This window comes from Dermacentor andersoni, chromosome 9 (genome assembly GCF_023375885.2).
Source record: "Dermacentor andersoni chromosome 9, qqDerAnde1_hic_scaffold, whole genome shotgun sequence".
Classification (NCBI taxonomy): domain Eukaryota; kingdom Metazoa; phylum Arthropoda; class Arachnida; order Ixodida; family Ixodidae; genus Dermacentor; species Dermacentor andersoni.
The window spans coordinates 438,571-452,508 of NC_092822.1; the positions used below are offsets into that span (position 1 = coordinate 438,571).

The following is a 13,938-nucleotide window of genomic DNA, read 5'->3' on the forward strand; positions in this document are numbered from 1 at the left end:
GCCACTTGTGAATTCTGGTCCTAATGTAAGCATTAAAGCACTCATTAACTTTATTCTATAGTGCATATTGTTGACTGACAAGAGAAGTTGGGTTTGGTAAGTTTTCCATCTTAACACTAAGAACCTGTGGCGTGACGTTCACGCAAAAGAACAGTGCAGGTGCTATCATATATGTTCATTGTCCTTGCCTTGTTGTGCTTTGAGTCCTGAACATCACTGTCGGATCTTTTCCATCTCGTCAAAATGTTAAACGTCTATGGTAATTGATGTCTAAACATTGTAGTACATATGCCTTTGTGCTGCCATCAGTGAGAAACAGAGGTCAAGGTTTCTGAACAAGAACAAACTTTAATTTAGCTTGTTTTCCGTTGGGTGCACACACAATATCTGCTGAAGAATCTTCCCTGAAGCCCACTGCGCAGACTGCTTTGATAGCCTTATCGTGGAGCGTCACTCGGTGATGCGCACAGCTGTGGCTGAAATGGCTATGGCACTTTGGCAAGCTGAAGACATGGTGGTTGATGTACTAAAGAAGGTGTGTCCGATTTATGCACAGTTTACAGCACCATGCACTCCAGTCATGGTGTGCTGTCCCATAGCCCTCCATTCTTTGGTGCAAAAGCATGCCACTGCACAAAAGTTTTCAATTGTGGCATGGTGTAGGTGATGTGCCACTGTGTTGCAGGGAACCGCTGCACTTGATCATTAGCTGGTGCTGCTGAGGTTCTCACCACCATGCAAACGATGCTCACAGGGGTGATGTTTGCAGACACAGTGGGCACTTCCAGTGGGTGTGAATACACTCCGTAACCTCTTTGACAAGGTTTACACATGCAGCCACAAAAGTGTCCAGCACATCGATATTTGTTGCGGGCACTGTTACTTTAACACCTCGTCAATATGTAGTTGGCGGTTAACGTGGATAAGATATGCACTAATCAATGTACTAATTAGCTGACAATCACATGAGCAGCTATAGACTTACCGGGTAAAAAACATGTTAATTCTCGCTCAAACACACAAGCAGACAAGCTTTATTTGAGGGCAGGAAGCAAAAAACTTGTGACTTTCACTTGCCGCCATAGCACCCTTGCAATGGTGACGGCATCCTAAAACTCGGCAAGTCCGCCAGCCAGTTTCTCCATCAGTCCCCACTTCTCTGCAAAGGCCCTGATGATGGTCAACATCCATGACGACGACTTGGAAGTGCTAGAAGCTATGGGAGCAGGAAACACGTCATGGCTACCGTGTTTTGACATTACTATCAGTGGCAACTGCAGTACGGGAAAGGTCCGTGTGCCACAATTTCGCTATCTACGGTCTGCAAGCACAACATTTTGCCAATGTCACACTTGTACATGCCAAAAAATGAAGTAAATACTACGCATTAACCATTTGGCATGCATCAAGTGACCACGGTTTAAGCAGTCATTCATCAGTGTCATGCTTGTACCCTCTGAAAAATGAAGTAAATACTATGCATTAACCGCTTGGCATGCATTAAGCAACTATGGCTAAGTGCTCAGTTAATACGTCACGTTGAATGGCGACAGGGCAGAGGATTCGTTATGACTATATTTATATTGGAATCGGTTATTAAGTGGGTACATATTGAAACATGCATATTTCTTGTGGACAATGCATGCGGGCGCCCCAACGAAGATGACGAATGCTCTCTGGCTCTCGAGCTGTCGGCTGAACTGACCAGCACTGCATTATCCTTTGTAAATAGTCTCCAGTTCTTAATCCTTCTTTCCCGTTACATTTTGGTGGAGGGTGCCATTCCCCGTCCTTGCCACTGAGCTCCACAGTGGCTGCACCGTCCTGCTTTCCACCATGGCTCATCCGCTTCTACTCCTGCGACCCTGCCAACAACGCATGTTACGGTTACTAACCCCCACGATCCTGGCATATTCTACAGCCAAGATAATGTTGACGTTAAGGACTGGCTCAACCTATATGAGCGTGTTAGCCAAAACAACTGCTGGGACCATTGTGCTAGCGAATGTCCTATTCTACTTGGGCGGAACTCCTCGTGTCTGGTTCTGGACACACGAGGACAAGATCTTTAGCTGGGATGCTTCAAGAAGCTCAGCGACCTCTTTGGAAATCCCACCGGTCAGCAGCTGGCTGCTAGAAAAAAGCTTGCTACCCGAGTTCAGTCTTCTACTGAATCGTATGTCTCATACGTACAAGAAGTGCTCGCTCTTTGCCGGAAAGTCAACGGCAAAATGTCTGAGGTTGAGAAAGTCAGCCACATACTCGAAGGGATCGCGGACGACGCATGCAACTTGTTGGTCTTCAACAATGTGTCCACCATCGACATCATAACCAAGGAATGCTGCCGCTTTGGGCTCGCCAAAAGTCGCCGCATCATTCCACAGTTCTGCCAGCTCCCTAACATGGCTGCGATGACGTCTTGCGTCGACCTTACCGTTTCACCACCCTTAAATGAGCATGTCACACGTATTGTTCGCCGAGAGCTTGAGGCTACAACTCCTGCGCCATTCCATCCATGCCCATTTGACCCCACCATTGACCAACCAGCCCAAGCGATCTCCCTCATTTGGGCAGTTATGCAGCAAGAATTTGCGAACCTAGGTTTTCCTGCTGCCTGCTCTGTCTCCCAACCTGACGCCCGACTGGTGCTGACAGCTATGCCTTACAGCGACCTGTATTTCCCTCCCAGATACCGCAACCCTACCCAGTGGAGAACTCCAGACGACAAGCCCATTTGCTTCCGTTGCCTCCGCATTGGCCACGTCGCTCGCCACTGCCGCAGCTCCTGGACATTGCCGTATTCGAGCTCCTTTTCCCCATCTCCTCGCCCATATGCCGACCCACGCCGTTACTCGCCTCACCGTATGCCTCCTACTTCAGGCGTCACCTCAGCACCGTCGGTCCCCGTCGAACCAGCCACACCGCTATTCGTCGCCGACCACTTATGGACCCTCCCAGACGAAAAACTAAACCATGCAGCTCCTGGGGGTAGTGCTGCATTATCTTTGTCGTGTCGAAATCCTCCATTGACGCTCCCAACAAACCAGAACTTACATGATGTTCACGTTGACGGTGTCCGTTTGACGGCGTTAATAGATACTGGAGCCCAGGTGTCCATAATGAGTTGTAAGCTCCGTAGTCGACTGAGGAAGGTTCTCACGCCTCCTACTACTCGAGCCGTACCCGTGGCCGATGGTACCACTGTTAACGTTGCAGGAATGTGTATTTCCCCTATCAGTATCGCCGACCGCCACGTTCCTGTTCTTTTTATAGTGCTGACCAATTGTCCCCATGACCTAATCCTCGGACTCTACTTCCTTACAGCGCATTCAGCATTGATCGACTGTTCTGCCAGTACCCTCTGCCTCGAACTTCCTCTACTCATGGATATTCGTGCCGAACTGCCGAACAACTTTCGTACAACCGCCTTCGTCCGCCTGCCGCCTAAAGCCTTGACTTTCGTCAATTTGCTGTCGTCTTTTTCTGTGCCCGATGGTGATTACATCGCCGTGCCCCACTTCGTCGTCACCGTCGTCGATAACCAGACACGCCTCCCCGTTGTCAATTTTGGCCTGACAAAGGAAGTTCTACCCCAAGGCATATCAGTTGCAACGCTGCGTACTATAGGAGATGACCACGTCACAATGTTACAGCATTTTCAGTAGACCTCTGCTCCGATTCTTTACCATGTCTACAGGATGCTATTTGCCCTGATGCAACATTTTGTAGCATGATTGCTGTGGACCTATTGCTTGAACAAGCAGCAGATCTGTGTTGCCTTTTGCTTTCCTACCACTACATCTTCGACCTCAACAATCTCCAATTGGGCCAGACTTCAATTGATAAGCATCACATAAATACTGCTGATGCCAGTCCTATTCATCGCCGGCCATATCGAGTTTCTGCTTTATTCAAGATGCTTGCAAAAGGTATTGTTGAAACTTCGTCGAGCCCTTGGGCATCGCCCATGGTAATTGTTAAAAGGAAAGATGGAACATGGCGTTTCTGCATAAATTATCGTCGTCTAACCGTATTACCAAGAAAGACGTCTACCCATTGCCTCGCATTGACGATGCCCTCGATTGTCTCCATGGTGCCAAATACTTTTCATCAATAAACCTTCAGTCTTGGTTATTGGCAAATTTCTGTGAATGAAAAGGACCAAGAGAAGACCGCCTTAGTCATGCTTGATGGTCTGTATCAATCCTATAACAAGGTTTTACTTTACCATACAATGGTACTATATATTATTATGATTAGTTATTTATTTATTTTTAAAGCTCTTGGCAGATTTGCTTGACTAGGCCGAGCAGGCAATGTCGTTTATGGCTCAGCTTTGTGTAAGTGTTTTAGAACTTTAGAGAAAGCATAAGAAGCTCACACTGATTCAAAAAAGCAGCCATATGCACGAGGCCATTGAGTGATCCAGTCAAGCAAATAACACGGCCTACACCTCATCGCTTGATTGAAAAGTGCGAGCAGCATGTGCTGCATCAGCATCAATGGCACTGTTTATCTGCTGCACCGGCACCGCTGCCCCTTTTAAGCACCTGTTCTGTGTACCGCAAGAGTATCTAGCGATGTCTACATTGACAGCTTTCTCAATCACCTCTCAGCATCAACACAGGGTGCCATTGTTTCTAAGAGTGCTTTGTTGAATCTTTTCATGTTGTCAAAAGTGATTAGCAACGGAATTTCACTTGGAGTTTGGTTGTTCTTCATTGACCATATTTGCCGTGTCATTGTTTTTGTGCGTGTGTCATTTTATGGCTGTTTGATTCGCCAGCACCGTTTGAAACAGTTCACATGGTGCTGAACCCTACCATTCATTTCAGTGCTTCATTGATAGCGTCTTCTAATCCTTGCTATTCATTTCAAAAGGTGCTTGGTTGGTTAAAAATTTTTCGGCACCATCCCTCGGTGCAGCATGTTTCATGCATTGCTACCTTGGTGCAGAAGTACAGGTGCTAATCATCGATGCAGCAGACAAGACACCATCGAAACCCCACTTACACGCATCTTCTGCATCTACGCTACGCTCCGTGTGTTGTGCTTTGCATGCACGTACACTAGCATGTTCTGTATTTGCAGTTAGGCTGCGAATCAGCTGTCTGTACTGATCAACTCAATGCTACTTGTGGGGATGCGCGACTCTCACGCGTCCCCTGATATGTTGTTTTCCCGCACGGCTCGCGTGGCCTGGCGCCCGCGGCGGTCGGAGTGGTTGAGGCGCATTACGAGAGATGGCGCGAGTATTGCGCTGCTAACGCCGCCGACAGGCGGGGTTACTTGGGCGCGGAAAGACAAGGCACTTCCTCTTTGGTTCGGGACAGCAAGCAGTGCGGACGTGCTGTGCCGCGCGTGCGCCGATTCATGCTTCTGCGAGACCGTCTCGCGTCGCCGCCTTGGAACGCGCCACCGTTCACGTGACCGTACACGCGAACGACCAGTACTTCTAGATTTGTCGCGCGCCCATCGGCATGTTTTGTGGATAGCAATTCGGCTAGCAGGCATTGATCTATGAAAGGTGCAATAAATGCCCTTGTGATTGTTTGCACTACTGTGTTGTCGTTCCTTTGTCCCAAGAGCACGATGTGAGAATCCCACATACTGCAGATTAAATGTGCCTCTGTCAATACATCTGCATTGGTAGTTTTCTTGTGCTCTCATTGCCTTGTTCATTCCAAGATACTGACGTTCACATACATGATGCACTTTGCTTTTAGAAAATGCTGTCTGATCATCTGTAGCAAAAAAATTGATATTTGTTAACATATATCATGCATTTAAACTACTTCTCTCATCGGCAGAACTAACCGTACCATTCCAAACATTTACTCATTTCTCTACATTATTTTTTGCTTCCAGTACAAATGGGACATTGCTTTCCACTATTTTTATGACCAATGAGCTCAAGACATTGGCTTGTACCTGGAGTTCAGGACCCGTCATTGCACTGTACTCTGCCTCCCAAGCTTATGCAGACTAACTCAAGCTAACGGTTTGTCTCACCTGCACCATCTGAAACAGTTTATGAGGTGCTGCACTCTTCCATTAATTTTAGTGGTGTAGCAATGGTGCCCTCTGAACCCCATCATGCGTTTCAAAACGAGCAGGCATTGGCGCCGATTACAGGGGGGCTCTGGGGCCCGAGCCCCCTCCGGAGTTTTCCGGGGGGGGGGGGGGGGGGGGGGGAGGGCTCAGCCCTCACCCGAGGCGATGCCGAAGACCCCCCCCACACGCACACCCCTAAAGTGCCATTACCAGAGCTTTGTCACCCACGTCGTTTGAGGTTTGTTTTGACTTTCCTCGACCTTTTCACTTGAAATTTTACGTGGACTAATAGCTTACTGCACGATTGTTGGTGTGGATGTGCACGGCTTTTAATTCATACTTTCGCTTTATTTCTGCAAATCCTGACAATAGGAGGACACGCGTATTGAAGCACTAGTGGCGGCTGCCTCGTACATATCTTCTCACTTCAAGCTTGTTTTAAATTTAAATTTCCACTTTAAACACCATGCATATGCACCATATATTTAAATATACACACAGGACAAAGGTTATTATATATTTGAAAGAGATGGAGGTAGCCAATTAAAATTTACTTCTAAAGGTATGGATAGCCTATGCCTAGAGAATGAATATGTTGCTGTGTGTGCACCACACTTCAAATTGCCTTGCATGATTTTCTGACCATGAAAAAATCTATGGACTTCAGTGACCCATTCGGCAGAGTCTTTAATCAATGGCACGTGAATGTTGTTTGTCTCAGTATTCCTTCTCTTTCCAGTAAGCAATGCTAACGATTCAAGAAAAAAGAACATTTCTAATAATTTACAACATATATTAGGGAAGGAAACATCGTCAGTTGCACGCAAAGGTCATAAATATATGCAGGGTGTTCCGATTAACTATCATGCACCAATATTTTTAATAAAGGGCAATGCGTTACTAAAAGAAACCTATAGTCGGGTACAACTTTAGAAAAAAGGGGAGGCCCCGCCCAGATGACCAAAGCGTGACAACCAATTGCCTCCGCAACTAAAATAGTCCGGCTCGAAAAATCGTGCTCCTGAAACACATAATTCTTGGTATAAATAAGGACTTTTGTATTTTGATGACTGGTTTAGTTGAGCTCTCATGTACTACAGAAAAATAACCCCGTGCCTTCTACAACGCTGCCCGTCGTCTGCTCTTTAGCTTCATTGCAAGTGACAAAAGTAGAAAGAGCAGCTCTGCATGGCTTTTGCGCTTGATTACAAGTGCATGGCATATTTACTACTCGTTTTCCGAGCTTAAAATGAATCAGTTGCTATTGAACAAGTACTTATATAAAACAATGCATTTATCGCAACTGTTACAAACCTGGGGCGAGGATATGGTCGAGGCAGGAAAGGTACACAAATGCTTAATTCATTTTAAATAAATACTCTTGGTTTTAAATAGCATAAAATTTATATATTTTGGTTTTGTGTTCTCACAAATTTTTTTTCTTTTCATTATTATTTTTATTATTAGAATTATTTTGCAAGCCTGCAATCTCGCCAGTTCACACAAGGCATTCCGTGCGAGTTTGCCACCATGGAGCCCAGCGAGCTGACATCGGACTTTGTTGCCGAACGAGCCTTGTGTCGCCTCGACAAGAAGAACAAGAGTGGCCATATGCTGAATAGCCATTCACATAACATGACCCTTCACTGCTACACACATTGGCGTAACAGGGAGCCTGATGGCCGCGTGGAGGCCACGACCAAGTTTGCTGCCGAGATGCTCGGTGTCAAGGTGAAGAAAGAGGTCAAAGCGTCGCATATTTCGGGCGGCAATCTGTCGACGCCCTCGGGAAAGCACCCACGAAATGCGGAGAAAAGAAGACACAGCACGAAGTATGGCAGCTTCATGTGCACGCTGAGGTCATGTGTGCACAATTTCTTTCGCCGCAACAAGATACCAACAGTCGAGAAGATAACGAGTTCTCGAAGCGTATGGATCTCCCATCACTGAAGCCCTGTACTGTGCGTCGCCTGCTTATCGAGATCGAATTCAAGCACGACAAGAGGAGCCGCAATTCGCTGCTTATCGACCGGCATGACATCGCTGAATGGCGGAATCGCTACCTTCGTGATGTGGAGCGTTACTCGGCGGAAGGCCGAAAGATCTTTTTCCTGGACGAGACATGGGTGATGGTGGGACACAAACCGTGGTGCAGAAGCGCGGACGACGCCTGTATGCTTGAGCAAATGGCCAGTCGACGGGTCTGAAACAACCTTCCGGAAAAGGCCAGCGCCTGATTGTGACGCACATCGGCAGCGAGGATTGCTTCGTCGACGGCTGCTTAGATGTATTCCGAGGCCAAAGAACAGGCGACTACCACGAAGAAATGGACGGCAATTGCTACGAGGGATAGTTTAATGACGTTCTGCAGAAGTTGCCAGCTGGTAGCGTCGTTGTTTTGGACAATGAACCTTACCATAACCGGCGAGAAGAGAAATTGCCGACGACAGCTTGGAAGAAGGAAAACATACAGGAGTGGCTCAAAAGCAAAAACATCACCTACTGTGAAAGAATGGTGAAAAAGCTGCTGCTTCAGTTGGTAGCATCTGTAAAGGCACACTTCTGAGCTACATCGTAGACAATGCAGCTGAAAGGGCCAGTTGCATTGTACGCAGGCTCCCACCGTACCACTGCGAATTTAATCCTATTGAGCTCGTGTGGGCAAAGGTGAAAATGGCATTGCTGCGGACAACACAGACTTCAAGCTGTCCACGGTCGAAGATGTCTTGAGGGAAAACAGGTAATGGTCAAACAGGTAACGGCCAAAGACTGCAGGAATAACATTCACCATGTGATGGACCTGGAGGCAAAGTTCAGGCTTGACACGTCTGGGAGTGACCACTGTTACGTTTCGCCTACAACGCGCGGTAATGCCGGCGCGGATGCAACGGACGCCGGGGCTTCGTTCAAAGCGGCGGACATTTTGGGCCGTTCGACGCCGCCGCAACGCCTCCCCGCCAAGCGTGTCCAGGCGTGTTTCAGTGCCACGTGTCTTCGTGCGTGCGTGTGTGTGTGTGTGCCCACGCTTGTCAAAGCGCGGCAGCCGGGGAGCGGAGCTCCCCAAGTGAGGTGCCAGGAGGTCTGTCCGTCGGCGGGTTGGCGATGCGTCACTACACTCGGCTCAACATGTCTCTCGGCTCGACCGTGCGCGCCGTCGCGTGGGCTCATGCTCCGCCGTAGCGTGGGCTCATCCCGTGACCTTCCTTCTGGCCCGCGACGCCGAGAGTATAAGAGCAGCTGCCCCCGGACGCCAGGAGAGAGGCTCCGATTTCTTCTGTTGAGTTACGTGCTCTCCCGTCTCTCCACTTCGGTCGACCTGACCGGCCGCTCTTTTGCTATGTTAGAATAAACAAGTTGTTCTGTTACCAGTCTTCTCATGCTTTGCCGGGACCTTCGGATGCTTCCAGTGCCCCAGGCCGCCAGGCCAACGCTACCCTTGGGGCTTGCGACCCATTGGCAATAACGGGCGTCAGCACCGAGACCCCAACAGCTGGTTGCCAGCGGTGAGATCGCGACAACGGAGGCCAGCAGCGAAGAGATGCGGTTGACTGTATGCTGAGCAGCACAACGACCATCCGGGAGCAGTGCAACGAGCCCTGTGTGATGACTGGTTGCCTGCAGCGGAACGACTGCGCTGAATTCTTGGCTGCGAGGTTTGGTGAGTGCGGGACTTTCTTCTTCTGAGTTTTGCCAGGCTTTTGTTAGTGTCAGAAACAGAGCTGGTAATTGTGGTTGTCGTTGCTGCCGGGTTAGTTTGCGGCAAGACAATAGTAGGCAGTAGAGAAAGCAGCATTCAGAGCAGCCATGGATTTGAAGTCGTTGCGCAAACCGAAATTGCTGGAGCTTGCAAGAGAGTTGGGTCTGGATGTCTCAGACAAACTCAGAAAACCAGAACTGCTAAGGGCTATTCTTGAGTTAGAAGCTGAGGATGACGAGCTGTCGGAATGCCTTGAGACCATTGAGGAGAGGGAGACGGCAAAAAGACAGGAGCGTGAACTTAAAGAACAGAAAGAGAAAGATGAGCGCGAACGTAAAGAACAGATAGAACGAGAGCAACAAGAGAAAGAAAGAGAGCGCGACCGTCAACACGCTTTGGAAATGAAGCGTCTCGAGTTAGAGATGGAACGCGCTCGTAATGGAAGTCAGGCACACGGTGCAGGAGAACGAGTATTGTTCAAAATGACTGACCTGATGCGGCCGTTTAAGCTTGGAGAGGACATTGGTTTGTTCCTGGTTAACTTTGAGCGAACGTGCGAGAAGCAGGGGTTCTCTCGGGAAACGTGGCCACAGCGCCTGCTCACTTTGCTACCCGGCGAGGCGGCCGACGTAGTCGCTCGCTTGGAGAGAGAGGAGGCAGAGGATTTCGACAAAGTGAAATCGAGTCTGCTAAAAAAGTACCGGCTGTCAGCGGAGGCGTTCCGTCGGAAGTTTCGGGAAAATGAGAAAGGCAAAAGTGAGTCATATACAGAGTTTGCCTACAGGCTTATGTCAAACATGCAGGAGTGGCTCAAAGAAGAGAAAGCGTTTGGTGACCACGAGAAAGTTCTGCAGTGTTTCGGGCTAGAACAGTTTTATAGTCGGTTACCTGAGAACGTGCGGTACTGGGTCTTGGATAGGCCAGACGTTAGTACGGTGGCTCGAGCCGCTGAGCTAGCCGAGGAGTTTGTGACGCGTCGGGCTCGCGGAGCTAAGGACGGTCAAAAGGGTGAATTTGGCTCCAAGTTTGAGAGGCCGAAGTTCACGCCCATGAGAAAGAGGTTCGAGACGAGGCAAGCGCGCGTTTGTTATACGTGCCAGAAGCCGGGTCACTTTTCGGCGCAGTGTCCAGAAACAAAAACAAAAGTCGTGTTTTTGTCTTTATGCAGCACTGACGAGAACATGAAGCTTCTCGAGCCTTACATGCGAGACCTCCTCGTGAACGGGAAAGAGTGCCGAGTGCTTCGCGATTCCGCAGCTACAATGGATGTAGTTCACCCCTCTTACGTAGAACCCGAGATGTTCACGGGCGAGTGCGCATGGATCAAGCAAGCAGTGGAAGCTCATAGCGTGTGTCTGCCGGTAGCAAAAGTGCTTATTGAAGGACCTTTCGGAGCACTTGAGACGGAGGCCGCAGTGTCATCTATGCTGCCCCCCCAGTACCCGTACCTATTTTCGAACAGGTCCGATCATCTCCTGCGCGAGAAGGGGCTTTTGTTTGGTGAGGCTAGCGTTCAGGCCTTAACCAGATCGAAGGTTCGGGAGCTCGCTGCAAAGGCGGTAGTTGCGGGGCCGACGTTGTTGAACGATGAGAAAGGGTCAGAGGCGCAGCAAGCTGGTATTCAGAGCACGCCCGAACTGAATAAAATTGAGCCTGTAGCGTTAAAGGCACCAGATACTGGAGAGGAAAATCCCGACACGGGAAGGTTAGAAGAGCTGTCTCCAGATTTGCTCATCGCGCCTACGTCAGACGGACTAAACAGGTTGCTAAAAGTCAGCCGGTCGGCTTTGATAGCCGAGCAAAAGAAGGATGGCAGCCTAGAAAACATACGCTGCATTGTCAAGGAAGGTATCGCCAAGAAAAATGCTCGCTTTGTGGAAAGAGGTGGGGTCCTGTACCGGAAGTATCTAGACCGCAGGGGAGTGGAGTTCGATCAGCTGATCGTGCCTCAATGCTATCGTCAGGATCTGTTGCGCTTGTCGCATGGGGGTTCGTGGTCCGGACACCTAGGAGTTAAGAAAACTAAGGACCGTCTCTTGCAAGAGTACTATTGGCCAGGGTGTTTTCGGGACGCAGACCACTTTGTGAAGACATGCGACACCTGTCAGCGGGTGGGCAAGCCAGGGGACAAATCGAGGGCGCCGTTGAAGTTGGTACCTATCATTACGGAGCCTTTTAGACGGCTCGTTATTGATACAGTGGGACCTCTGCCGGTAACAGCCACGGGGTACCGACACATTTCGACTGCGATCTGCCCAGCGACAAAGTTCCCTGAAGCAGTGCCGCTTAAAGAACTCAGCTCAGTTGAGATAGTCAATGCACTACTGTCCATATTTGCGCGAGTTGGTTTTCCTGCAGAAATCCAGTCAGATCAGGGTACAGTGTTTACTAGCGCTTTGACGACAGCCTTTCTCGAAAGGTGCGGGGTAAGGCTGTTACACAGCTCAGTGCACCACCCCCAGTCGAATTCCGTTGAGAAGCTCCACTCCGTCATGAAGCGCGTGTTGAGAGCATTGTGTTTTGAACATCAAACTGACTGGGAGCTGTGTCTGCCTGGAGTGATGTTTGCATTAAGGACCGCGCCGCATGCGGCTACGGGGTTTTCGCCAGCTGAGCTGGTGTACGGTCGCTCGCTGCGATCTCCGCTTCGCATGCTTCGAGAATCATGGGAAGGCAGGGGCGACGACCCAGTCGTGGTAGAGTACGTGCTTAAGCTCCTCGAACGCTTAAGAAGGGCACAGGAGTTGTCAGGTGAAGCAATGGCAAAGGCCCAGCAGAGGGCCAAGGTTTATTATGATCGGACAGCCAGGGCCCGTCGTTTTGAGGTGGGCGATGAGGTCATGATATTGCGCACATCGCTAAAGAACAAACTCGACGTGCAGTGGGAGGGCCCAGCACGGATTGTTCAAAAATTGTCGGACGTTAACTACGTGGTGAGTCTGCCAGGAAAGTGGAAAGCACAGCAAGTTTACCACTGTAATCTGCTCAAACCCTATAAGCAACGGGAAGCAGTGGTGTGCATGATGGTAAACGTTCCCGAAGAGCTTCCGGTCGAGCTTCCGGGACTAGGCTCAGTAACGAACAGGAAAGACACCGATCAAGTCATTAGTGACTTAATAAGTAAAGCATCGCTGTCGCCTGAGCAGAAAACCGAACTACACCAGCTCTTACAAGAGTTTCAAGGTCCGTTCTCTGAGAGGCCTGGTAGGACTTCTGTCCTTACTCATGACATAGAACTTACCTCCCCAGAGCCAGTACGATCCAAGGCGTACCGGGTGTCACCCCGCCAGAGCGATATTATGGAGGCTGAGGTAAAGAAAATGCTACAGCTCGGTGTTATTGAGGCGGGTGAGAGTGATTATACCTCCCCTTTGATTTTAGTTGAGGTACCGGGCAAGGAACCTCGTCCTTGCGTCGACTACCGCAGGCTTAATTCCATCACTAAGGATCAAATTTATCCGATCCCTAACATCGAGGAGCGCCTTGAGAGAGTGAGTAGCGCTCAGTTTATTTCCACCCTAGATCTTGTCAGGGGTTATTGGCAGGTTCCACTTACAGAAGAGGCTAGTAGGTATGCGGCGTTCATTTCACCAATGGGGACATTCCGTCCTAAAGTTTTGAGTTTTGGTTTGAAGAACGCGCCATACTGCTTTTCAAGCCTCATGGATAAAGTCTTGCGGGGACAGCAAGAATTCGCTTTACCGTATCTAGACGACGTAGCGATATTCTCCGCATCCTGGCCTGAGCATATGGCGCACTTGCGGGCAGTGCTAACCCGCCTGCGCAATGCGGGCTTGACAGTCAAGGCTCCCAAGTGCCAGTTAGCACAGGCCGAGGTTGTCTACCTCGGACACGTGATTGGTCGGGGTCGTCGCCGCCCCTCTGAAATAAAGGTGGCCGCTGTGCGAGACTTCCCGCAACCGCGCACGAAGACCGATATTCGGTCGTTCTTAGGTGTCGCCGGCTACTATCAGAGGTACATCCCCAGGTACTCTGATATCGCGTCTCCCCTAACGGATGCTCTAAGAAAGACAGAGCCGCAAACAGTCGTCTGGGATGAGACAAAGGAAAGAGCTTTTAGCGCCCTAAAGAGCGCCCTAACAAGCCAGCCTGTGCTACGATCGCCCGACTACACAAAAGGGTTCGTTGTTCAGTGTGATGCTAGTGAGCGAGGCATGGGCGTTGTA

The 13,938-nt window shown here is 49.5% G+C and overlaps 1 protein-coding gene across 1 annotated transcript in view; it reads right to left on the reverse strand.

Annotated features, from left to right (window-relative positions):
• Window positions 1-328: 328 nt before the first annotated feature.
• The window catches only part of LOC126526907 (transmembrane protein adipocyte-associated 1 homolog), a 245,480-nt gene continuing 231,870 nt past the window's right edge, over window positions 329-13,938 (reverse strand). The window contains exon 12 of the mRNA XM_055068410.1: window positions 329-1,216. Coding sequence (XP_054924385.1) covers window positions 1,181-1,216 — 36 coding nt within the window. The 3' untranslated portion in view covers window positions 329-1,180. The remainder of the gene's footprint in view (window positions 1,217-13,938) is intronic.